At 40.6% G+C, this 26,160-nt stretch overlaps 2 protein-coding genes across 4 annotated transcripts; both read left to right on the top strand.

Annotated features, from left to right (window-relative positions):
* Nucleotides 1–787: 787 nt before the first annotated feature.
* TIPRL (TOR signaling pathway regulator) lies at nucleotides 788–9,880 on the top strand. The gene is made up of 7 exons (XM_082075947.1): nucleotides 788–1,044; nucleotides 3,198–3,377; nucleotides 4,215–4,314; nucleotides 5,461–5,592; nucleotides 6,002–6,097; nucleotides 7,905–7,967; nucleotides 9,618–9,880. Exons 1-7 carry the CDS (start codon nucleotides 944–946, stop codon nucleotides 9,765–9,767), a joined length of 822 nt encoding a protein of 273 aa, XP_081932073.1. The 5' UTR covers nucleotides 788–943; the 3' UTR covers nucleotides 9,768–9,880.
* A 3,447-nt stretch (nucleotides 9,881–13,327) lies between these two features.
* Nucleotides 13,328–24,178, top strand: SFT2D2 (SFT2 domain containing 2). 3 transcript variants are annotated; one of them, XR_014186438.1, is made up of 9 exons: nucleotides 13,328–13,613; nucleotides 14,377–14,463; nucleotides 14,771–14,856; nucleotides 15,957–16,038; nucleotides 18,103–18,138; nucleotides 18,257–18,315; nucleotides 18,441–18,589; nucleotides 19,086–19,115; nucleotides 19,734–24,178. XR_014186438.1 is itself a non-coding variant. In XM_082075948.1 (8 exons), the coding sequence occupies exons 1-8, from the start codon at nucleotides 13,551–13,553 to the stop codon at nucleotides 19,771–19,773; spliced, it is 483 nt and encodes a 160-aa protein (XP_081932074.1). In that variant the 5' UTR covers nucleotides 13,328–13,550; the 3' UTR covers nucleotides 19,774–24,178. The 3 variants fall into 3 exon arrangements, 2 of the variants coding, with proteins under 2 accessions (XP_081932074.1, XP_081932075.1); XM_082075948.1 differs by lacking the exon at nucleotides 18,441–18,589; XM_082075949.1 differs by lacking the exons at nucleotides 18,103–18,138; nucleotides 18,441–18,589.
* The last annotated feature ends 1,982 nt before the right edge of the window (nucleotides 24,179–26,160 follow it).

The raw sequence follows: 26,160 nt of genomic DNA, 5'->3' as shown, positions 1-26,160 counted from the left end.
CACTGAGAAGTTTCTTCTCAAATTTAAGTGGAACCTCTTGTGTTCCAGTTTGAACCCATTACCCCTTGTCCTATCATTGGTTGTCACCGAGAAGAGCCTGGCTCCATCCTCCTGACACTCACCCTTTATATATTTATAAACATTAATGAGGTCACCCCTCAGTCTCCTCCAAGCTAAAGAGACCCAGCCCCCTCAGCTTTTCCTCACAAGGGAGATGCTCCACTCCCTTAATCATCTTCATGTCTCTGTACTGGACTCTCTCCAGCAGTTCCCTGTTCTTCTGGAACTGAGAGACCCAGAACTGGACACAATATTCCAGATGCGGTCTCACCAGGGCAGAGTAGAGGGGAAGGAGAACCTCTCTCGACCTACTAACCACCCCCCTTCTAATACACCCCAGGATGCCATTGGCCTTCCTGGCCACAAGGGCACAGTGCTGGCTCATGGTCATCCTGCTGTCCACCAGGACCCCCAGGTCCCTTTCCCCTACACGGCTCTCTAACAGGTCGTTCCCCAACTTATACTGGAACCTGGGGTCGTTCCTGCCCAGATGCAGGACTCTACACTTGCCCTTGTTGTATTTCATTAAATTTTTCCCCGCCCAACTCGCTGCCCGTGCGCGCCTCCTGCAGCGGCGAGCGGGAAGGCGTACGCAGCTCCCGCCCCCGCTGTCACCACACAGCACGGCGGTTCCGGGGCCGCAGAGGAGCCCGCCCCACACGCATCACGTCCTGCCGCCGCACAGCTTCTGCGCTGCGCACCCGTGGGCACGCCCCAGGAAGCGGAATTCCGTCGAGGCGGCGGTTCCGGCGGCGGTGTTGCTGCCGTACGGGCTGCAGCGGGGAGGTGAGGTGAGGTGAGGTGAAGCGGGGTAGGTGCCGCCGCTGCCCCGTCCGGCCCCTCTGGCCTGCTCCTCGGCGGGGCCTTCCCCCTCGCCTCCGCCATGCACCCCGTTTTCCAGAGCAGCCGGCGCGACTTCACGTTCGGGCCGTGGAAGCTGAGCGCCGCTCGGACGCACATCATGAAGTCGGCACAGGCCGAGAGGTGGGGCGGGTGGGGGACACGGGACGGTCCGGTGCCTCCGCGGCTCGCTGCCCCTCCCCGGGGCGCGCCCGGCCTGGGGAGCGGGAGGAGCCTCCGCGGGGCTGGGGCCTCGCCGCCTGACAGCGAGGGGTTTGGGGCGCTTCGTTCCTCTGCGCAGGAAATAAATAACGTTCCCTGGGCAGGGGGGACGCTGCTTAGTCCAGTATTTCGGGGTTTTGTTTCTTTTCGCGAGTGTAAACTTGTTTCTTTGGCGTGAGAAACTGTGATGATTTGGGTTCCCAGAATTTTGTTTTTAATGAGTGCTGAAGATTTTGGAGATCTGGGCCTCTGTGAGCTGAAGCCTGCGTTTCTTATTGCTTTTTAATGGTGATTAACGTTCCTTTAAATGTGGTCTGCAGTCTCTTATAAGCTATTTAATGGTGATAGCTGTCTTAAGATAGAGGATTTCATTAAAAATTTATTATTTTCTCTTTCCTGCTGTCAGACAGTCAAAGGAAATGCTCTTTTGTGAGCATCAAGTACTTAAGTCAGATTTGCTCATGTAGAACTGAACAGTTCAGCTATTTAGTGCCATATCTGACCTTGGTGGTAGTTGAATTTGACAGATACTTCTCTATTTCAGTTTCTGGAATACATACCTGGAAATCTTGTTAGTCTTGTTAAATGCATCTTCATTCATGTTGCTTTTAACTTTTCTGAGGGTGTTTGATAGTCCCATGTCTCAAATGTTTTGTTTTATTACTGTAAACATTAAAATTCTCAGTGTTACAGCTTATACTGATTTAAAAAAAAAAAAAACAAAAAACTGGGTATCATAGATCTAGTAAAACCTTTGTTCCTTCCTATATCTTTATCCTACATTCCATGCATAAATAATCTTCTCAAACTGCTTCTTAGTAATGGTTCTTTAGTTTTTGCAGTTACAGGTTAGAAAACTTGAATCCTGTGATTTAGTAATTTTCCTGTAAAGAGGATTCACCTTCTAGCTAAGCTGTACCTGTGTCCTGCAAGGGAAGGAGGGCTATTTAGAGTATCCTGTTTTTATGGCATGCTTGTTAAGACTTTTATTTTGTAGGATGCTACCTCTTAAAAATGAAGATCTTTATTCTTCATCAGGAGAATGTTAACTCTCTTTGTTATCTGTAAATAAGAGAGTCTTGAACCGCCAGACTAGAACAGCCTGCTGTACTCATCTTCTGATCTATTAAATTTCTTTAATTATAGCTATTTTAAAATAACCTGTAATCTGTGTAATTTTCAGAAATCACATTTATCTGTTTAGATGTTTTTGCATGACAGAGAGTTTTTCAGAATGTGTTGAAAAAGGCTGAAAAGCAGTGGCAAGAACCACAATACAAGCTTGAAAGAACAGAGAGGATTTTACAGGGTGGGGAAGAAAAACCCAGATTTAGCTGTTTACCTGCACCTAGCATGAGAACCCCAAAACAATTCCTTCACTTCAAATTTTTCAAGAGCTATCCAATTGCAGTGCTTTTAGTCAGCTTCCTTTTATAATGTATTTCTCTTGGCATTTTGCCTTTTGTATTGCTTGATGAACATCATTAGTATCTGTAGGAGTTTTATTTCTGATAAACGTATATCACAAAAAATCTCTTGGCAACCTCTGTGGAAAGGTGAAGGATTAAATATGCCATAGCCAATAACTCTTTTATTGAAGTCGGTCTTTGCAGGTCAAGTGGCCTAGGCTTGTAGGCTTCTAAATTTGGAGGTATAGACCACTGTGTAGTGAATTTAAACTTGCTGATGAGTGCTCGTTCCTAAAACTTCTTTTTGGGCACCTGCCGACGTAATTCATGGACCACCCAGAGATTTGCCACAACAGGTTGAAAGCTGCTACTTTGTGCTTATCAGATATTTTTTTGATTTCTCACGTATGAGACTTTTGTATGAGCCTGATGGAGAACGAATGTTTCAACAACAGTTTCATCATGGGAAAGTCACTTTGGATCAATGACTCTGCAACTCATGTCAAATGATTAAACTGGGAAGTCAACTAAGTTTTACAGAAGATATTGATAATGTGTCTTTTAAGTTACCATGGTCTAAAGAATACTTATTCCAAAACAAGGACTGCTTTCACTGAACTGTAGCTGATTGATCTGTCCTCATGGGATTTTTATTTTTCTGTGCAGATTAGCTGATGAATTACACATGCCTTCTCTACCAGAGATGATGTTTGGAGAGAATATCCTAAGAATACAACATGATCGTGGTTTTGGAATAGAGTTCAATGCAACAGATGCTTTAAAATGTGTCAATAACTGTCAAGGTATGATCAAAGTGGCTTGTGCAGAGGAGTGGCAAGAGAGCAGGTACAGTATTTTATTACCAGTGGGCAAGTACTGGTGTTGTATGTGAAACTCTCATGAAGTAGTTAAAAGAACAGACCGAACTCTTGAAGACCATGTTGCATTTGGTTTACTGTAGATACAGCTGTGATCACAGAAGTCACTTAGCTCTTCTTTGCCATGATCATTCAACATGTTAAATGGGTCATCTGTATTTTTCAATTGTGTCTTGGCTTTCTTAAAATAAACTACAAGTTTAAGATGGCTTAATGCCATTTCTGTTTATTCAAAATCACAGAGCCTTGAGCATTGCAGCATTGTATCTTGTGGCAGTTCAAAGTGCAAAATGCTACACGTGTTCAAAATCTTAGCCTTAGGAATATAGCAGAACAATTACCTTGCATGATAACTAATTGTACTGCTTAGTATTTACCAAATTAGTTGCAGGGCACCTAGAAATAAAGCACAGAGAGAAATCAAAGCTGTCATTAAAAACTAAGGCAAATAGCAGCATTCATAATTGTCATGTGTTGTCAGCAGATTGCATCCTGCCTACTTTAAAAAAATGGTCTTGAAATATAAATTTTTCAACAACATTGAACTGAGATCTTTATTTCAACTCATATGACTGAGATAGCGTTAGCACAGGAATTCTGATAATGGTTTTCTAATTTATTATGGGAACATGTTATGAAAGAAGCAATACTGTATGATTAAGTCTTGACATTGTCATTGCAGCACAGACAATGCTGCTGTTTTTCTTCTTGAAGACTGTGGGAATCGTAATACATAATCTTATGTGAAGCTGTAATTTTTTAAGAATTACTACAAAGCATTCTGTTTTCTCTTTCACTTCTTGAGGAGTGAGACTGAGCACACTAAAGAAGTCGTGAAGCCATATGATTGGACTTACACAACAGACTACAAAGGAACATTGCTGGGAGATACTGCAACATTAAAGGTAACTGTTTTCTTGTTGTTAAATGCTGATTGCATATTGTTTCAGTCACACACACTTTTTTTAAGCTGTCAATTATCTTTCAATAGGCTTCTGTAAAATCTTTCATGCTTCACAGTTTCTAACTTCAGAATATAGTTTGGGCTTTTCATGTCTGTTAGCATGTTATCCAGATCAAATAATGGCTTGTTTTAATAACTGTTTGGGATTTTTTTTAAAGCATTTTAGGATTATTTAAAGTGGTGCCATTATGTCCCTTAGCAAGGACTTACTCAGAGAGTAAAGCACATGGGAATCTTCAGGGCTTGCTGGATGGCCCGCCAGAGCCCTGAGCTCCTTACACATGACAGAACTATCAGCCATGTAGTTCTCTAGTACCTTTACTCTCTGTTGCTTGCCTGTTTGTATAAGCAGATGTGTAGATCTGCCTGCTATCAATGGCTTTATGTTTTTCTGCAATAGTAACTCCCTATATTTAAACTGATAGGCCCTCTCTTATTTTTATTTACTTTAAAATAAGACTGAAGTTTCCAGCTTCTCTTTACTGTTTATACTAAGCAGGTAATCTATATTAATTCAATAGGATCACATTAGTTATAGATAGTTGAGTTACACCAGAATTAAATGTGCAGCATAGAAAGAAATGATGTCTTGTCTGCCTGTAGTCTTTAGTGGAAAAGTATGAGTGTATATGGAGACCTTGAGATGGAAAACATACAGGTACTTGATTTCTATGGAAGGGCTTTGTTGGAATCCTGTGCAGGGTTTGTAGTTGGCTAGAGATGCTAAGTGGATGGAATACTACGTAGAACACAGCACTTCTCATTTGTATGTTAAGGCATATTCGAATGTTTTCAAAACCAGAAAGGGAACAGAATTGTTTGCAGATGAAACCCTACTGAGCCTGTATCCAGAGGGAAGCTTATTCAGAATTTTCCACTCTTGGTTTTTGCTTTGATCCATTTCCTCTTGAAAATTTTGGTTTTAATTTTAACTTTCCCTCTTAGAATTTTGGGATATTTTAAGCTTAGTGTCCTAAAAGTTTTTTCCTTTATAAAACTAGCAATTGCAGGATTTAAAAGATCTGGCCAAGTGTATATAGTGTGGCAACAAACTAAAATGCTAACTGTTCTTAATCTTTTTCTTTAGGTTGTTCCTACAACAGAACACATAAATACGGAGAAATTGAAAGCCAGGGAACAAATCATGTTTTTTGAAGAAGTGCTTCTGTTTGAAGATGAACTTCATGATCATGGAGTATCAAGTTTGAGTGTAAAAATAGTGGGTACTGAGAGATGTATACATGACACTTGGTGACTCAGTTGGCTAATGTGTGCAAAATGCAGTCACTTCTTGCATGTTGTTCTTTCTCGGATTCAAAGTTTAAAATGCAGAGTTCTTTATCACCACTTTTAGAAATATAATCTTACTGGAAACTATGTTATCTTGAAATCTGTCAGTCGCTTCGGGTAACAATCTCATCCCTCTTTCTGCATCCTGCCTAAGAGTCTTTTGAGACACTGACTGCCCTTCTGTCCCGTGATAGTTGTAGGATACCAACAGCCCAAATTTTGACTTTACTACCTGAAACTCCTCATACTGTCTTTTGTTGTGAATATCTGATGTAGATAAGTGCATACTTAAAGTAAAACTCTGTCATATGCTGAATGAAACATCTTTATTTTTGCAGAGAGTTATGCCTTCCAGCTTCTTTGTGCTGTTGAGGTTTTTCTTGCGAGTTGATGGAGTACTTATCAGGATGAATGATACAAGGCTTCATCATGAGGTAATCCCTTATTCACCGTCAGGAATATTTTACAGATGCTCCCTTGCCGTGTTTCTTTCAGAGAAGACCTGCTGATATTCCTGTAATTTAATACTAGTGTTTGGGGGTATAGAGGTTAACTGAACTGATGAAGTTTCAAGTGTATTTTATTATTGTGGTGATGCTGCAGTAGCAACCAACTGCTGGATGCCATGGGGCTAGGTATTGTATGAGTAGAGTTTGCTACCCTGCATGTGAAGTAATCATTTAAATATATTTGGCAGAGGGATCAGAGAGGAAATACAAGAGGAAAAATAGGCAACACTAAATGGTATGGTATTGTTCTTATCGTTGTCTCCCAACGTTTTTCGTCTTGTCTAATACATGAGTGGCTTAGGGGGAGAAGCCAGAGAGTGGTAGTCAATGGTGCGGAGTCTAGTTGGAGGCCAGTATCTAGTGGAGTGCCCCAAGGGTCAGTGCTGGGGCCAATATTATTCAATATATTCATTAACGACTTGGACGAGGGAATTGAGTGTACTATCAGCAAGTTTGCTGATGACACCAAGCTAGGAGGAGTGGCTGACACGCCGGAGGGCTGTGCTGCCATCCAGCGGGACCTGGACAGGCTGGAGAGCTGGGCAGGGAATAACCTGATGAAATTTAACAAGGACAAGTGTAGAGTCCTGCATCTGGGCAGGAACAACCCCAGGTTCCAGTATAGGTTGGGAGATTACATATTAGAGAGCAGTGTAGGGGAAAGGGACCTGGGGGTCCTGGTGGACAACAGGATGACCATGAGCCAGCACTGTGCCCTTGTGGCCAGGAAGGCCAATGGCATCCTGGGGTGTATTAGAAGGGGGGTGGTTAGTAGATCGAGAGAGGTCCTCCTTCCCCTCTACTCTGCCCTGGTGAGACCACATCTGGAATATTGTGTCCAGTTCTGGGCCCCTCAGTTCAAGAAGGACAGGGAACTGCTGGAGAGGGTCCAGCGTAGGGCAACGAAGATGATTAAGGGAGTGGAGCACCTCCCTTATGAAGAAAGGCTGAGGGAGCTGGGTCTCTTTAGTTTGGAGAAGAGGAGACTAAGGGGGGACCTTATTAATGTTTATAAATATATAAAGGGTGAGTGCCATGAGGATGGAGCCAGACTCTTCTCAGTGGCAAACAATGATAAGACAAGGGGTAATGGGATCAAGCTGGAACACAAGAGGTTCCACTTAAATTTGAGAAGAAACTTCTTCTCAGTGAGGGTGACAGAGCACTGGAACAGGCTGCCCAGGGAGGTTGTGGAGTCTCCTTCTCTGGAGACGTTCAAAACCCGCCTGGACATGTTCCTGTGCGACCTCACCTAGGTGTTCCTGCTCCAGCAGGGGGATTGGACTAGATGATCTTTTGAGGTCCCTTCCAACCCCAAACATACTGTGATACTGTGATACTGTGATGAGTGCAAGTTTTAACTTGAAAGTAACTGTCCATACAACACTGAATTCTACTATCTCATAAACAGTATAGAACATAACAGTTGTGGTTTGTTTATTCTGTCTAGCTGTATTTATACTGATGTAGGAGTTTTAGCTGAGTAAAGATTAACGAGCATTTTCAGTCATAGATTTTTTTTGCATGCAGAAAGGTGACTTTTGGGAAAGAGAACATTGCTAAACATCTTTCTCTGTCTTCGTAAATTTGAACATATGTTCTGCTCCCAGGTGAAAATCTGTAGTCATTCAAATTCAAAAGCTTACTAAATTCAATATATTTAAAATGCTAATTTTGCACTGATACTAGATGATAATTTTATAATTAATTTTTGCCATTTTTTTCCCATTAGGCGGACAAGACCTACATGTTGCGAGAATACACATCCAGAGAAAGCAAAATATCAAGTTTAAAGGTATTGCATTTTTTTAAATGTGTGTTTTTCTGACTGCTTTTTAATATTGTTTTATGGTCAGCATAGAAAATGCAGTGTCAGTAAGTCGTTCTTTCTTAGGTTTGGAATCAATACAGAGGAAGAACCTTTCTGCCTATGCAATATTTATTTTGGTGATTTCAGGACAGATTTACATTTGTAAATGCTCAGATCTATTGATCACATGGCAAGATATGGGATTGAGTTACTTTTTCTACCTTTGAATTAACAAGATTTGTTTGTTTGTTTTGAGTGTTTTTTGTAGAGCTGTTCAGCAACAACATCAGATAGTCCATGTCCCATGATACTAAATTTCAGGCCTGTTTGTATGCTTGCAAGTAGTATTAGGGGTTAAGATGTGTTTGGTAATAGGCTCATTCATTTTTTTCCCAAATATAATGAGTTTAATAGCCCACCTTAAAACTCTAGTAATGGCTTAGACTAATTAATGGCACATTTGGAGTTGCATCTGTTTATTCTTGATCCAACACCTGTTCTTGGGTGTTCTTGTTACTTTTCCTTCTCCCTTGTTTTTCCTTCACTTGTAAAAAGTGACTAATGTGTTATTAGCTTGCATTTTTGCAAAATATTTTTCTTTTTGAGGAAAGGAATACCGTATCATTTCTTAATAATATGTGATCCCTATAAAGAGACATGAGCTTTTGGATAGTTTCATGTTTTTTGAAATATAAATCAGTGATCTAGGTTTTACTTCACCTCATGTTTAAAAGTTACCATCTACACTGTTAAATAATTTTTACTGCCTGTTGTTACAGAGAGGAAATGTGTACAGCTTTTCAGTTTCTTAGATCACCTTGCACAGGTAAAGCAAGAAAGATTCCTGCTTCAGTTAGGTTTGAAATAATTGAAACAGCAGTAGGATTCCTCACATGTTAGGAGTAGACAGAATACCAGTTTCATTTGAGTAGCTCTGGATACACTTCTTAAAGAATGTTGTTAGAAAGTTTGAAGGTGGTTTGCTCAGTATAGGGGTTTTTTTTGGTTTTCATCAAATGGCTTATATGTAGTGAAGTTAAGTTGTCTGCAGGAATCTCCAGAGAAAGATATTAACTTAATGAAACCACCTAATTCCTTCAAATATGAAATCAAGATCCAATGAGTATTACTCTTTCGTATAAATATCTGTGGTGGACTTCATAAAACTAAGATACATGTTGAGGTATATCAACTATCAATAGCTAAATCTGAGCAACTCCAGTGAATTAATTGCAATGGCTAGAAGACATTAAGCATCGGATCCCTTGTGGCCATCCTAGTCTCATATAGAACTAGACCCTCAAAAAGACTGTTGCATTCAAATGATAAATATATTTATTTAAAACATTGTGGCTGTTCATGAATGGTCTCTGACTTTCTTGTGCTCTTGTAATTTCCTGATTAAAAACATTAAATACCTTACCTTAGCCTATTGATACACAAAAGGAGTAAAAGACGATGTACATTTGAAGTTATAAGGTAAATTTTAATAATCATACCTGACTTCAGGTGTTTAAATCAGGTAAATTATATATTAGTTGTCCGTAGAAGTTGTAGTTTGGAATACTTTTTTTTTTTTTTTTATTCTCCCTCTCATTTCATTCACTTGTTTTATGTAAAAATTTTGCTTCTTAGCATGTTCCGCCTTCCCTGTTCACGGAACCTAATGAGATCTCTCAGTATCTACCCATAAAGGAGACAATCTGTGAAAAGCTAGAATTCCCAGAGAAGCTGGAGTCTAAACCAGAAGCATCACTGGAAACCACGTGTGTTAAGTCTAAATAAATGTGACTTTCTATGGACTTGAAGTAGACTGGAGATAATGTGATCCTGTAACCATTGCCATGGGGGGCGGTTTCACTACTAGTGGAATAAAGAATTTGGCTAATTTTTCTGTAGCCCTGGGAGAAAACATTTCAAGCAAGTTTTGCTAATGGTGTTTTTTGTTTGTTTTCTTTTTAACCTGTATCTGGAGTTAATGATAGACTGGTGACAAGTTACGGTTTTCAGCAGCATTGGAGAAAAACACAGTTAAGAGTCTGGGTTCTGTTTAGTTCACTGTTTAAGTAGGAGTGTTGTCTGGACCCTCCACCACAAACGTTTCTATGAAGATTTTGCTGTTGCTGCTTCAGATACTAAGAGACTACTGGAATTGTAAAATTGGCATGATTTTACTTTTATTGAGAAATCATACACAGTAAAAAAAAAATTTTAAAAATATATTTTCTTCTGCATATATTTTGAGGTGTCGGTTCTAAATTACACATTTTACCTGGCTTCCCCTACTGTGAGCTGATAACTAAGTCAGTTGCTTTTTGGAGTCTCTGATCCTGACTTTACTTTAAGAATATTCTTTTCATCTGAGGATAAGTTTAAGGTGGAAAAAATGCATTTGCTTGACACTATACAAAGGCAAAATTACCTTATTTGTGAGAGATTCACTCCAGAACAGAAGAAAAGCTGGCTGTTGAGATACACACTGATGTCTCTTCACAAATACTGGTTTAATCTGATGTCAGCCAGATTTCTCTAGGCAGTTCTGGAGACTGTTGCTTGGGGTCTGTATGCTGCTACAGCCACGTACTGTATTTATTGGAAACACATTGTACTGTGTTGACCTTCTGTTGGACATATCAGATGGTGCCTGGCCTGTGTATGCTGCCCTGAGAGTCAAATTGCTAAACTGCAGAGTGGCTTATGACTGGGCAAGAAAGTGGTGTTTAGTCTCTAATCCCTAAAGGATGCTGGTATTTGCAGTTTCAGGAACAAGATCCTGTATAGCCTTAAAAGGATGCTAACATGTATTCCAGATATGCAATCTTGGTTTATTTTCTAAATTCTTTTAAGTTCTGATATTAATAGAAGTGTGATCACAGGTACAGTCATGGTTTTAACTCAACACTTGGTAGATTAAGCTTCAAATATTTGTATTGCTTTTGGAAATCCTAAATTACATTAGTGTTTTGGCCTAAGAATGGGGAGCTAGGTTTACTGCTCACACTCATTGAAGTGCAAGAAGCAAATGACTAGCAAAAAGCAGGCCTTGTGGTTTAAGGTGATGGCAGGTAAGAATGTGTATGCGTTCTGATGTCTTGGAGTTATTTGTTTAAAAAAATATTCATATTCTACACTGCATGGCTTAATAGAAACAACCCACCCTAAAACATGGTGTTTAACCAGGTCTTTTGAGAAATGGTTTTCACTTAAAGATGATCTTCAGGTTTTTAGAAAGCAGTCTGCTGCCATCTAAGTGACTGTTTTCATAATAAAACAAACAACACATTTTCTTTCACTTTTATTTGTGGCAGCCTCATCTAACAAATTGATCATAAGGCCAAAAGGCAGGAACTAACTGCAGTTCTCCCTGTGTCACTGATTTACTCAAGCCACAGGGAGGTGACTTCTCTGTGCTTCAGTTCCCTGTATGTAGAAATGAGAGTTAATACGTGCCCACCTCACTCAGGGTTTGTGAGGATTATTGTCTAAAAAGGTATTGGTTTGTTTTTTTTTTTTTCCTGGCTACACCTTCAGCCTTACCTTTGGAATCCTATGATCCATAGGATAAAATGAGTGAAGAGAATTGAAATTGAAGTCTCTGACCCAAGTCATTGTCAGCTGGACATGACATGGGTGAATGAATTTATGGCCAATTTGAAATAGAGGTGAGGTCCTCTATATTCTCCATTAGAGTCCTAAATTCTGTTGCCTTTTTTCATCTTCCTGCCCTTGTTTACTAAAGATTTTAGTGTCAGAATGAAAAAGGGGCTGCAAATTAATGCAGCATGGAAGTAATCAAAGTTTGTTTGTTAGCAGAATATTATTTAGGTCCACTCCAGTGACAGAGGGATACAGAGAGAGGGAAAAGGAAGGGAACAACATTTTACTGGTGGAAGTAAATCATGGCAGTTAGTTTAAGCATATATTATTTTACATGCCTTAAAGGCTTACAAAAACACACCTTAAAGCTGGTAGTGACTGAGAGGAGAGCTAATGTAGTTCTAGCATGAAGGGAACTATATCTGAATTTGTTAATTAAAATTGTCATTTGGGTTTGGTCAGTGATGCTAACATTAAGCTCCATTGGGCTAAAGTATTGTGGGGGGGAAACCCACAGCATTGACATTTTGCATTGAAACAGGTGTTCTGCATGTTTAGCTTACACTGTGTATTTTATCTTGTCCATCATACATAGCACTTTGTGACCTGGTGATACAGTTGTCTTGAATGGACTTGAATCCTGAACATATAGATATGTAATATCCATCTTATTTTCGGTGCTGTGTATTTAAGTGGAACACATGTTAGGAGAATCACAAGATAATGTCTAGGAGGTTACAGTTACTACAAAGTAAAACTTCGGAGCACTTCGTGCCTCTCTTGTACCACACAGATTATCAAGAAGCAGCAGTATAAACTGGTGTGCCACAAGCTCTCCAGTACAGTTTTTCCACATAAAAGTACCACTTTGGATACATAATTTTTAGGGGGAGGGAGTGGGGTGATTCTCCAGCTCTTTTTGTGGCAAGGTTAACATGTGGCAGTTTATATTCCTTCTTGTATGTCATTAAATAAAATGTACCAAACATTTTATAGTTCTGTTTTTATCTGAGCAAAATAAACTGAAATAACTACTCATAATACTGAATTTTGTGTGCTAGTAAGATGTTGCATCCATGTGCCTTTGCCTCTCATCAGAACACCCCAGGTAGGTATAAAGGTGAGACTTTTTCAGAACCAGGGAAGAGCCACAGTGGCAGGAGCAAAATGGAATTTATATTCCTATTTCTGTAAGCTTCACTGTGGCCAGATAATGGCTTCAAGAGTGGTGGGAGGAGATGGGTTACAACTAGAGAAGTAAAACTGGCAGAGGGCATGGAGTCTATTTTCTGAAGGCTGGAAAATATTAATGCTAGGACAGTTTAGATGTCAGCTATCATAGGCTTGGAGAAGTAAGTGCCTGGCTCTTAGGGAAAGTGCAGTGTTTGCTGTCTTGTTAAAAAACCCTATACAACCCAAATGTATAAATTACTTTGAAGATAATCCCTCTGCCACACGGACCTGGGAATCGGCGCCAGGCTAGTCTTTGCTAATCTCACAGCTTTTGAAGCTTTGCAGTACTGAAGTTCGTGCACCTGTCCCAGTCGAACTGTCCCAGGACGGCTGGAATGTCCGGGGGGCAGCACAGGACCAGCTACACCCCGCCCAAGCCCTTTCTCCCCTCACCATCTCTCCCCCGACCCCCCGTGCCGGCGGGGCTGCGGCTCGGAGCGCAGGGCTCACCGCCACGACACGGCACCCCCCGGGACACCTCCAGCGCCCGCCACCACTGCCCCGGGGGGGCTCACCGGCAGCTCGTAGAATCCAGGAAGCGGCTGTTTTCCTTCCCCTCACTGCTGGAGGTCCTCCCGGCGGACTACATCCCCCAGCAGCCCCCGCCGGCCTTCATGTACCTGCCGAGCGCAGGTAGCCCGCGGCGGCGCAGTGTATGCCGGGGCTCGTAGTCCGTGAGGAGGGGAAGGGCAGTCCGGCGGTGCGTGGGGTAGAACGGCGCGGGCCGGGCCGGGCGGCATGGACAAGCTCAAGCGGGTGCTGAGCGGCCGCGACGCGGAGGAGCCGAGCGGCCTGTCCGAGGTAACGCTCCGCGCCGCTGCACCTGCCGCCCTTGCGGGGGGTGAGGGGGCTGCGCGCTGGGGTCCAGACGGCGGTTGGCGAGCGGCGGTTGGTGGGAGCGCAGCGGCGGGGGGAAGGAGGGAGGCCCCGGGCCGCACCTCAGAGCTGCCGCGGCCCCTCGGCGCTGGGCAGTCGGCGGCGGGACCGGCCTGCGCCGCCTCAGCTCGTCCATGGGCCTCCGGCTCCCCGGGGCGGAGCCGGCCGGGGGCTGCCGGGGAGGGCGGTTTGTCTGGAGCCGGTCTCTTGAACTTCTGTTTGTGCTTTAAGTCCCCCCGTGCCGTGCCCCGCAGGCAGCCGCTGCCGGGGAAAGAGGCCCTGGCTCTTGTTTTTGTGGGAGGGGAGGACTTCGTCTCCTGAGGGAGCCCCGGCCGGCCGGCCACGGATGGGCGAGTTGCAGCAAGCCCGAAAATAAAGCGGGGGAACGTGAACGTGCCGGTACACTTGCTTGGTGTGGGCAGGGAAAAAAACGAACAAAACCAAACAAAGAAACCCCCACCCCACTCAAACAAACAACCCCACCGCCTGTTTGTTTGGGCAGTTGTCGAAATAGCGAAAGTGAAAACGTGGGCGGTGCCGGAACCCCCGTCCCGTACGTCCTGCGGGGGGCTGGAAAAACGGGGCTCCCCCCGCCGTAGGGCACAGTTCAGCATCTTATGTGCTTGATAAGTGACAGGATCTGTTAGCAGATAATAACCTGCACTCTTATTTTCCTCCTCGTTTCTAGGTTATTGATGCAACATCATTAGGTTGGGGGACCAGAGTGAAAGGCTTCATTGCTTGTTTTGCAATAGGGTGCCTGTGCTCGCTCTTGGTAAGGACTTTTTGCCAGATCTCGTCGATATTTCAGGAGCCCAAATAATTACAGCCTTGCTGTGTGCTTTTGCTTGATTTTTTTGAGTCTCTGAGAAGATATCTGACTTAATTCCGGTTAGATAAAATGCACCAACTCTTAGCAAGAATGCCAGTAAATGCCATTTACTTATGTGTATGTGTGATTCTTCGGATTTGGTTTAATTTTTCCTAAGACTTCTTTTGCTTTGTGACATTTCTTGGATATATTTCTTTTGCAATTTAAAACAAATATTATTTTTTTCCCCTTTCTAAATGTTCCTTTTTAGGGTAGTTGCCTCCTATGGGTACCAAAGAAGGGGCTGACGCTCTTCGCAGTGTTTTATACACTGGGGAATATTGCATCTATTGGGAGGTAACAATCTTTTTTATATTACTTCCCTAATAAAGATGAGAAACTAAAGCAGAATGAAGAGTGGAAGTGCATAAGTGGTAGAAACTGTTGAATTTGTGTGAGAAGATTTGTTTATGTAGATCGTCTCTTGTTGCTGAATTTTAAAGAACAGCATTTCTCCAGTAGTGCCCTGAAATGGTAAAGAAAATTTTTGTTTATTGCTATTAGCAATGCATTCAAGGTGAAAGTTACTAATCAGTAAAGAAGAATGAAACTCTTGCTTTGGGCATTGAGGTTTTTTGATTTTATTGTTGGGGTTTTTCCCCCCCCCTCGAAAAAAAATTACTCTTTGCCATTTTGCATTTGGTAATGTTCTGTGTGTGTTGGTGAATATATTCAGGGCCGTCTGTCAGTCAGGGTAGGCTTTTCTGATGAGCATTTGTGGCTGCTGAGGTTCCTGAAGCACAGCACCACTGACTTTGTGACAGACACAACCTTCTATGATTGGAAAGAAACTTAACAGGATATTAGAAGGCACAATGAATGGAATTGGAAATAACATAGTAATGAGACAGAATAATATAGTATATGTAGTAGAAATATCACCTTCAATAAAACTTTCACCTTGTATAATTCAAGCAGTGTCAATCACCAGGGCTCTAAAAGAGGACTGCAGATCTGGTAAGGGATCAGGAGGTGGATCCAGGCCTGAAAACAGCCCTTTATGTAGAGGAATTGAGCTGGATTACCTGGCAATCCATGCAGAGCCCCTGGCTGGTGTTTTTGAAGAGCAGGTTAAAAAAAGCATCTGTCAAGAAGGATCTAATTGACGCTGACCTTGACCTATACTTCTAGCCTGATAGTTCTGCTCTGCTTATGTTAATTGTAGATGAACAATTATAGAATAAATACGTTGCACAGAAAAAAAAGCAGGAATGGATTTTATCTCACTGTATATCCTGTTTCTTCTGTTATGCAGCACTTATTACCATAACAACAATGTATTGGTGTCCCATATGGCTGCAAACAATTCAAAAAAATAACTCCCTCACTCAAGATGCTTACGAAGTTTTGCTTTTGCTTTTCTACCTTCTGTATTCATCTTGTTTTGTTTTTGACAGCACTCTTTTCCTTATGGGACCAATGAAACAGTTGAAAAGGATGTTTGAGCCTACACGTTTGATTGCTACTATTGTTATGCTAGTAAGTATCAGAATAATCAGTTTTAACTCATGCTAACCTGTAAACAATTTCCATTGTAAAGTCTTTTCATATACATTGATCTAACTATGTCTCAAGATGTTTGTGGGTGTTTTTTTTGTAATGTGTTTTTTGGGGTTTGTTTGGTTTTTTTAATTAAAACATGAAACATCTTGCATATCTGCTATAGTGGAAAAGTATGTGTAGCACCACAAAAAACACCTTCCTGTTATGAAAGACTGATCTGAAGCCAGGTTATTATGCTAAACAAGCATTAAGGGTCTGTGGCCAACGTGTGTGAACCATGCACATGCTTTTTTAGAGTGCCTGAGGTCAAAACATCATATTTTCATGTTGCTTAAAAGATGAAAGATGGGAAACTAGTTTTTAAAAAGTTGTACTATGGAATTTGTTAGACAGTCTGTTTTGCATAATTTTGTCTTTTTAAATTCTACCTCATTTGCTTTAAAGAGCTGTGTAGGTGTTTCTACCTTGATAATATCATCATTTCCTGATGAAGCAACTGAAGAATCTCTATGCCATAGTCATCTTGCATTAAAAATACAGAAATCATCCCAGTTGGCTGATATCTTCAGGTTCTAAAACTCATGTGACACAATGAAATTGCAAATTCAACATTCGACTGAAATCAGCCCTTGGAATTATTTTTATATTCAGAAGATGGAAATTCTGGCCAACCTTCTCTTGGTTGGAGTGTGTGTAAAATTGCTGCTAAGTTTCAGACTCTTTCTTAATTAAAATGCATGTGCTTTTTTGGCTCTTTAACTCTCACATTTTTTCTTGAAGAGTATAAAATCTGGAAGGTGGTTTAACTTGCATGAAACTGCCCTCCCATTTTCACTGTGGATGTTTTCAGAGCATTCACTTGGCATCAGTGCTGCCTATTTTCTCTTTAAACATCCAGAGAGGTTGTAGGCAACTGATAGAGCTTGAGAAGTTGACTGTGGGTATGTGCACAGATCAGGAGCAGGCAAGAAGCTTACTCTGTGGTGTGTTTGTTTCATACGTGTTTAGGATGCCTGGAATCAGGAGAATGCCTGGAATGTTGCTTACTGCAGTAAAGCCAGTTGTTAGATGTATGATGTATTATTTAGAACAATATGCAAATCACCACCTTAAAACTAATGGAAAAGCTACATTTAATGTCAACAATTATGGTTGGGCTGAAGTGGATGATTTCTTTGGCAATGCATGTGCTACTGTCTTGAATATGGAGTACTAAATCTCTTTTTTACTGAAGCAGAAGAATGCACGTTATAATCTCTAGTAGCACAATGGTACATGTGTATCAAAAGGCTGAGTTAGATGTTGACGAAGGAAGATCAAGTAGCAGCATCTGTTGCAGCTAACTGAACCGTGTGTCTTAAATAAAAAACGAAAACTTGAACTAAAAGGAGGCTCCTGCTAAAATTGAGGATTAAAACGGAAAATAATCCAAAATTACCTACTACACTCCAAGGTTTTAACTATGGTAAAGGCAGAGTGCAACTCTGAAAAAAGAAAAAGTACCAGTTTGAATGGACTTTATGTTAAGGAGGAGAGCTGCTGAGCAATAGCTGGAAGGTCTTGAAAGTGTATTGTTTCTTTAACTGGTAAGAATACAGTAATGACATAACTTCAACCCCATGACAGCCTTGAGAAACAACAGGAAATGTGGCATGTACAGAAGCAGAAAGACTAGAGCTGTAACTGAAAAGACTTACACAAAACAATGAAGTGTGGCGTATACCTACAACACCAAGAAGTGTGTGTATTGAAGCAGGAACATGCTGATGTTGCAAAAGAGCTGTAGGAACCTATACTTGTTCCTTTGCAGCCATAATATTATTTTCTGGAGATATTGGGCTAATATTTTCTCATTGCTTTAATTCACTTCAGAAATGTGATAGTGAGAGTGTTTTAAATACGGGAAGCTCTTATGCAGAATTGGACAAAACTATGATACAATCTGTTTCAGTCTCTGTGAAAGGAACCCAGTACAGTGTTATAATGTCTATAAACTGGGGTCATTTGTATGTTTAATAGAAATTGTTTGTTTCCTTCTAGTTGTGTCTCGCACTAACACTGTGTTCTGCTTTCTGGGTGAGTATTCGAGTCCTATGTGTGTATATATAACTGGAGTATATTGTAAAAATAAGATCCTTACATTGTTGTCTCCCTGTGTGCTATGTTTACCCTGGCCCTTTCTCTCTTCCTCCAGTGGCGTAAGCAAGGACTCGCGCTCCTTTTCTGCATCTTACAGTTTTTTGCCTTGGCGTGGTAAGTGATTTCCTCCCCACACGCTCCATTTTCGCTTATATGTAACTCAGTAGCAGAATTGTGGGTGGATTTTGACCTTGCATGAGTTAGAGGGAAGGAGAATTTTTACACCACCATTCCTCTAGGTGCAAGACAATGCATGAATGAGGAGCTGACTTGTGTCCAGTTTTTGTTCTCTCACACCACTTCAGCTTCAGAGGCTTTGGAGACAGAGCCTAGGGCTCCTTTTCTGGGGAAAGTTCCTTTGAACGTCTTTAATTTCTGTGAGCTTGAAGTAAGACTGCCTTTTTTTCTTTCCCTTTTAAATCAGTTTGTTGCTTACTGTCTGGTATCTCTCTTTTACACTCTCCTGAATTTGTCTTCTTAAAAGATCGTGATGTGCCAATCAAATTAAGTGTCAGTGTTCTTTATGTTAACATGTCCTCTGTGTAATGTCCCAGAAACAGTGCAGAAACTTATACCAAACACCTAGCCAGCCCTCAAGACTAATCTTACCTGCCTGTAGGCATTGGAGCATCAAGAGTTAGGTGCTGGAGAATTGTGTTTAAAACGCTTCTACAATATGCCCCTGATTTTGCCAGAGTGTTCCACAACGTGGCTGGGCTAAGGTGACTTGCAAGGATATTTGTTCCTGTTGCTCACAGACTTAAAGCTTCATTTTCATTGTGTATCCTGCAGTTACCTGCTTAGAGCATTAGAGGGGTTGTTCTTCTTGTTTGTGACTAATAAAATCAGACATGAAGGATAACTTTAAAAATCTTTCTTCTTAGGTACAGCATTTCCTTCATACCATTTGCAAGGTAAGCTTCCCCACTCTCTTACCTTTTGTTATCTTGAGGTTTAATGATAAAGCAGGTTTATAGAAGCATTGTAGCATATGGCTTTAGAAGTTCTTCCGTGGTGGTGTTTTATGTGGGAGGAAATACTTGTGGTTAAACCTGAAAATTAAACTAAGCATCTTCTCTAGTGGGAGAACACAAATATAACAAAATGAGAGGACTTCCTATAAAAGTATGTAAGTGTGCTGACCACATGCTAAGCTTAAGGCTTGCCTCTGGAATGCTTTAATGTTCATCCAAAATGTTACTAGGCACGTATCCCTTTTTTCCTGTTCTCCTCTGTGAGCACTACTCTGTGTTTCAGCACACAGTTCTCTATCCCGCTCCAGCAGCCCCACTTTTCCTTTTCCCACACCACCTCAATACAGGCTTACAGATGTCGTTTCCCCTGCAGCAGGGCAGGTGGAGGGTAAGCAGACCCCCTTGTCTCTAATGCATTCCTGTAGTCATGCAAATTATATAAGTGAAACTAATACGTGGTCAGTCCTCAGTGTCAATATGATAGCAGCATGGAATGAGTCTCATCAAGCAGCATAACTGAGGTGACTCTGTTTTGTTTTTTCTTTCTCTTGCCTGTAGGGATGCTGTGAAGAAATGTATTTCAGTCTGTCTGTCCTAACAGGAATACTGGATGCTTCACAAAGTTCTAGGAAGTATAGTTGAACTATGTTAGGATCGCTCTGTATGGATTTTCCTACTTCTGTCTTCAACGTGTGCCTTTCAGCTTGTCGTTAGAGTCTCCTTGTGTTAAATCCAGTGTATGCAATTGCTTGGTTTTGTAAGCAATGGTGTCTGTGGGACAAGGTGTTTGTGACTAAATTAACTTCAATCTGGCAGAAGAACTGGGCAGAGATCTGGAAATTGTAATGATAATTTGTAAGTAAAATCATGTATTTGTTTGGTTTGGCAAAATTAACAAAGTAATATGTGAAGTCTGTAAAGTGGAGACCTCAACACTGATGGCACTATGCCAGTCTAGAGGATTTATTTTTCAAGAAAAAGAAATCAGTTACCAACTGATTTCTTACTGAGAACTTGTGGGGCTTTTTTTCTAATAACCTTATGTCACTTAATCTTTGCACTGTTTGCCTTGGATAACGGAATACTGGTATTCTTTCTTTTCCTGCCTGTCTTGCAAAATTTTAGGTTTATGGGACTTCTTAAAGATTTCTAAATGAAAATACTGTTTTGTAATAAGTATGATATATTCCCATCTTTAATGAAGTATTTAATTTTCAGTTAAACTGATAGTGTTTCCGTGAAATACATGAAAGTGATGTTTTCATTTGTAAAAACTTGTTCCTGTAGGAAACGCTTTTGCAATATAAGGTTAATAGAACTTTTCAGCTGCTAGGAACCTGAGTTCTTTGCCTTGCTTAGACCTAGTGGCAATATATACAAGGTTAGAAATGGAACTTTTTCAGGTGAACCAAGGTGCTTCTCTTTTCCCCCAGCTGTAGCGTAGGAGCAGTGCAAAGCTGAGGGTATGATGGGTAAGCAAAGAAAGAATTTATGTATGTCCTTCCTTAAAGGACAAACTATGTTGATAAGGTGGAAGTGGCTATTGTTGAAGCAGTTTGGGCTGGGGAGAAGACACTTTTTTCTGAACTTGTAAATAAGTTAAAACTCCAACTTTTTTTTTTTTTTTTTGAGTGGGATCAGTTTTGTTTTTCTTAAAGCTCTTGCATACACTAGTGAACTTCTGCTTTGAGGAGAAAGTACACTTTTTCTATTGCCTGTCTTACCAAAGAATGCCTGTAACAATCTAGCTGCCAGCTCCAAACAAATGCTGAACAGTCAGTATCCAAATTCCAAGGCCACTCTAAATTATCTTCTGCGCTAAGTATAATCATTACTCCCAAACCATTGCTGTGGCCAGTTGTTTAATATCTGAGCACAGATTCCTGCTTCTGCTATGTGGGATACTGTTTAACTGGTTTCACCCTTCCTCTTACCAAACTGTCTTGCTGGAGTCAGTGTCTATGAAGATGATGACCCAATGGGCTTTGATATGAACTGAAGCCCCTTTTCCTCATCTACCAAGAGTTTAGTCATTTAACTGCATTGTGTTTGCATGCCAATTTTATCCCTGACTTGTACCACAAAGATCTTAATGTAGGAAAAATCTAGACCTACTTGATGTAAAGTATAAGCCCACAGTGAAGCCAAATAATTCTATGGCTTCCAGAAAGTTGCTAGAAACTGACTTAATTCAAAATCTTAAACTCAAGTGTCCTTCTGATAATTTATAAAGCACAGTACCATCTGCTGTCAGGATCCTCTTAAAAAAAAATGCCCTTTGAGGATAGTGTGAAAGGGAAATTTTAACAGGCTTTCTGTGGATTCTAGCTGGCTAGAGTTCCTGTTACAAAGGTATTTGAATGGAAAATGCCACCTTGAAAACATGGCACTGATGTTGGGATGAATCAATTATACAGGGCGATGTCCTGGTGCTTTTCCCCCCCCCGAGGATTTGGAAGTTAGTATTGAAATAGCTAGGTTGACTATTACTTTTGTTGAAAGAAAGAATTAGTTAATGCCCAAGAGGGACTGGGAAGTAAAAATACTGATGCTTCTTTTTGCTGACTGATCTAAGTACCTAAACTGCTGCGTGTCCTCTTTATCAGGGCGTAGGTTCAAAACCTAATTTACATCTGTCAAAGGACCTGTGTTAGTCTTTTATTAGGACTTTGATAATGTTTACAGAATTCCTTTGTATAAGGGCAGTTGAAATCAAACTCTAATGCCTTTTACATTCCAATATTTCTTTAGTTTTAACATCTCTGAACATTCCCGGAAAATTCCGTAAGTACAGCGTATACATTTCTCCTTCCTCTTTCCAGGAAAGTAATGTTAACTCTGTTCATCATTCCAGGCTCATCAGCAGTCAACATAAAGGAGTTTGATTTGTGGGGTTCTTTTTATTAATAACTCAGTTCACGAGGGGTAAAAGGCGTTTGCTTACTCCTTGACTATCTTGTACAGGATTGTGGTACCCTGATTCTAGCAGTTTCTCTGGTAGAGCACCAGATTTGTGTATGCTGAATATTAGTTTTTCAACTTGCATACTAGCTAACTGGAACCTTTCAGCTACTTATTGTGAGCATAACCACTTAGAATTACGAAATTTAGAAAGCTACCAATAGATAGTGAATAAACTTTAATGGATTTCTGCCCCCCTCCTCCTTTTTAAAACTGTAATTCCAGCTCCACAGTCTTCTAAGAGAGAAGAACAAATCTTAATTTGACTGCATAGCACATGAGGCTAAGCACTTGTGCCCATAAAGGAGGGGGAGCCCAAGGGGAGATGGCAAAGACATAAGGATCACCAGGGTGCCACTAGGGTTTGTGTTGCCCTTTGGTGTTGTGTTCTGTTCCTGTGAAGGTCAGACATTAGGAGAGACCTGCCATATTCTTGCCAATATGTGGAATATACTCAGGGTTTATCACTTCATCTACAAACAGTTTTGATTTAAAGTAACTCTTCTGTATCAGAACAAAACTCTTCAGTTTCTTACTCGCTTATAATTAGTTGTGTTCAGGCTATTGCCAAATTTAGCAGCAAAAGATTTTCCACTTCATTAAAATACATAATCATGGAGTAAACTAGTATATAGACGTTCCTTTTTGAGCAGTTTCAATCTGAATTAGATTATACCATATTTTGCCATTAAAACTACTTTGTGTTAAGTTTTGATATCATCAGCTTTGGTTATCTGCTTGGCAAGAAGCATGGTGGGCATTTCTGAAGCCCTCTCTAGCTTTCTGTCTTAATGTCCTTCAAGGCAGGAGTGTTTGTTGTGTGCGCTCTACTGCAAACAGAGACATTTGTGTTTTAAATCACAAAGCTCCTTCCTTCCCAAAGTTCTTGCTGAGTTGCCTACAGCACTTAAGGCTGACTTTTCTAAAGAAACTTATGTGATGTTGGATGGCGTTCTCAGTAGGATTTGGTGTTCTACCAGGAAGTGCCCAGCCTCACTGTTGGTCAGCTTGCCTGTCCCCTTTTTTTTACTTTTTGCAGTACAGATAACATAACCTTAACCAAGCAGCCTTAGCATAAAGTTCTAGCATGAAGTGTGCATATGTGGGATCAGCTGACTTTACAGATAGAGTAGAAATGGAAACGGGGGGTGGTAGTCGTCTGTTCCCAAAGTGCTGATATGCTAAACGTGAAACTATCCGATTTTTTTCATTACTTCAAAGTTTTGCTCTGTTTTACATGGTGAAGTCTATTGTCAATACTGGTACTATCTGAGATGGTTCTACAGTGATGATGTAACCAGTTTCATCTTTTTTAGTATCTACTGTAATAAGATTGTTCATGAGTTGTTAGAAGAAATTTCTGCACCAAGTTGGAAATCTTTTAAGAAATAATGTTTAAAAAATTTTTTTAAAAGTGTATTAGGCTTTATGTATGAATACTTATTGTGCAAGCTGGGGGCTCAGCTGTGGCCTGGCCTCCAGCAAGGTGCAGGTTGACAGGCCTGAATCAATCCTCAGTTGTGGGTCGATTGCTGTGTGCTAAGAGATCGGAAGAGCCTCTTGAGTTTCTGAAAACAGTTCTTGCCTAGTGTTGGTACTTAATCATGTTAATGAAAGTAAGATCACTGTTGCTATTGCAGACTATCAAAACTGAGGAGGAGGGGGATGATGGTTAAACACACATTTGTCTTAAATACTGATGTTTACAACCACAGCAAATACTGACCATGTAGGACAGAAAGCACACAAATGGTATATTTTCTTAAAATCACGTGCCTCACTGTTATTGTGACAACACTAATTTCTTTTTTTAACCCCTGTGGAATTCTTTTGTAAAATAAAAGCCAAACTCAGAAATTCTTCACAATGCTTTAGACTGTTACTGATTCTGTTTGCTGTTGTGCTTTTTCTATGTATTTACACTGATTTCTACTTTAAACAACTTTCTTCCTAACTTAAAACTTTCTCTGTAATGAAGTGAAATCTTTACTTACAAGTGTTGTATTGTTTTTTTCCTACAATAAAGTTGTAATTGCATTAAACGAATTGCTCTTATGGTTAATATGGAGTTTTTAATGATACTGATACTCCAGATGATGCTGGAATTGTGTGGGTTGGTTTGTTGTTTTGTTTGTGTTGTGTCTGATTTGTTTGTTTGTTTGTTTTGTAAGTGATTGTCTCATCCTTTCTTCCTTTGCAGGAGCACTACAACTTTGCAGTACACAACAGGTACTGCTGAGGGGGGTTTCTGTGTCACCACTGCTGTGCAGTTTCTTCACCCAGCATATGTCTAGCTCAACCAAATTCTTATTGGCATAGTTGCATGCACCTAGACAACTGGTTGGCACAACTTGAGTTTTTAAGGTGGGGGTGATATTTTTATTATTACTTATTTACCTCAAGTGTCAACCTAGATTTGCCAACAAACTATTGGCTTAGTCCATGCTACAGAGTGAACAATTCCTGATGCTATGCTGTCAGCAAAGACTAGTGCTCTTCTTTGTGGAATAAATAAACTCTGGATACTGATGTATGCTGGAAGTAAAAAGCCAAAGATTTATAAATGTGTGTTAAAATTAGAGACAATTATTTTAATTTTTTTAACTTTGAGAAAGCACGTCCGTTTAAGTTTGTACCTAATATGCATCCAAACACTTGCTGTGGTTTTAACATTCCTTGGCAGTGTATAGGGCTCTGCATTGGGGTGTTCAGAGTGCATTAAACTTTCTTCTGATGGACAAGACACACCAGAGCAGTTATATCTTTTTGCAAGGGTGGTGGTGAGACTTGTGTCCTGTGGGAGACTCTGTTTTCAGTTACTTTTTTTTCTTTTTTATTTTTTTTCTTCCAAGCAAGTTCTGTCTCAAAGCTGAATAAACTGAAATTTCTCTCCTACAGGAAACTCCAAAGTTTTGTTTGAAATAGAAGAGACAGCCTGTCTTCCTGTAATATAAAAACCTAGGGGGTTGTATTTTATGTTTTTGAAAAGGTTAGAGCTTTCAAGGACTGTCAGGAGAGCCTGATATATCTATTTCATATCAAGACAGCTATGAATCTGAGTCCTAAAAAGGCAATAAATCCTTTCTATACTTAATAGCTTAGAGCTGTTTTGCTTGCCTAGTTCAACCTCCTGCATAACAACAAAATTGTTGAACTTGGCCACATCATTTTCATGCTGAAGTCTTAATACCTGAATGATTTTTATTTTTTTTAAATAAATAAAATTAAGTCTTCATTTGCAATCTCTAAACAATGAAAGATCGGCTGTGCTGGTGAAAGTGTATTCTGTAGGTAAGTTTTCTCCTAAGAAATACTCTGAAAGGGTTTATCAGTTGTGCTACGGCGTCTAGTCCCCTGAATCCCATTTAAAAGTACCAGGGCAGAATCATCAGCACCACAATGAAATTTGGTCATGACACTCTTTGAAGGGTGCTGTCCTCATAATGCCTGCACCTTTCTCCTTCCACAGGGCCTGATTTGCAGGAAATGAAGTTTCCTGGATGCAAGAAGTTCAAAGTTGAGGGCTGAGATTTATTTCCTTCCCTTACTTGTACCTTTCCTATTGCGTTCAGTCTTGGTCGCAGGAGGAGTGGGGGCACGGGGTTGTGACTGCCCAGCCATGAGGAGCTGGAGGGGCCTAAAGGGAACAAAATCCTCCATTTTGTCATTTTTCTGAAGAAAGCTGCTGATGAATTACAGATGGAATACTACATCCAAGCTGCCAATCTTTGGGATTGATGTTTTAAGTTAGCCTATTTGAAACCCTTTTAAGTTTTTCTTGGGTTCCCTTGTGGCATCCCTAAGAGAGGTTATTCCTGAGAGTTTCTGCTCTAAAGTCTGTATGGAAGCAGGTATGGAGTAACACTAATGTAGTGAAAAAATGATATATTGCCAGTACTGGCTGGCCAACATGATTTCATTGCAGCTCTGAAGGGGTGTCACTTCCAAAAAGTGATGAAGTGTGAAAACAAATTATTTTATCATGGGCACATACTCCCGTGTTTTTTAGCTGTGTGTAACAGGA

Source organism: Streptopelia decaocto (genome assembly GCF_964273445.1).
Source record: "Streptopelia decaocto genome assembly, chromosome: 1".
NCBI lineage: Eukaryota > Metazoa > Chordata > Aves > Columbiformes > Columbidae > Streptopelia > Streptopelia decaocto.
The sequence above is the reverse complement of the archived record's forward strand: the minus strand, read 5'-3'. Positions and strand labels throughout refer to the sequence as shown.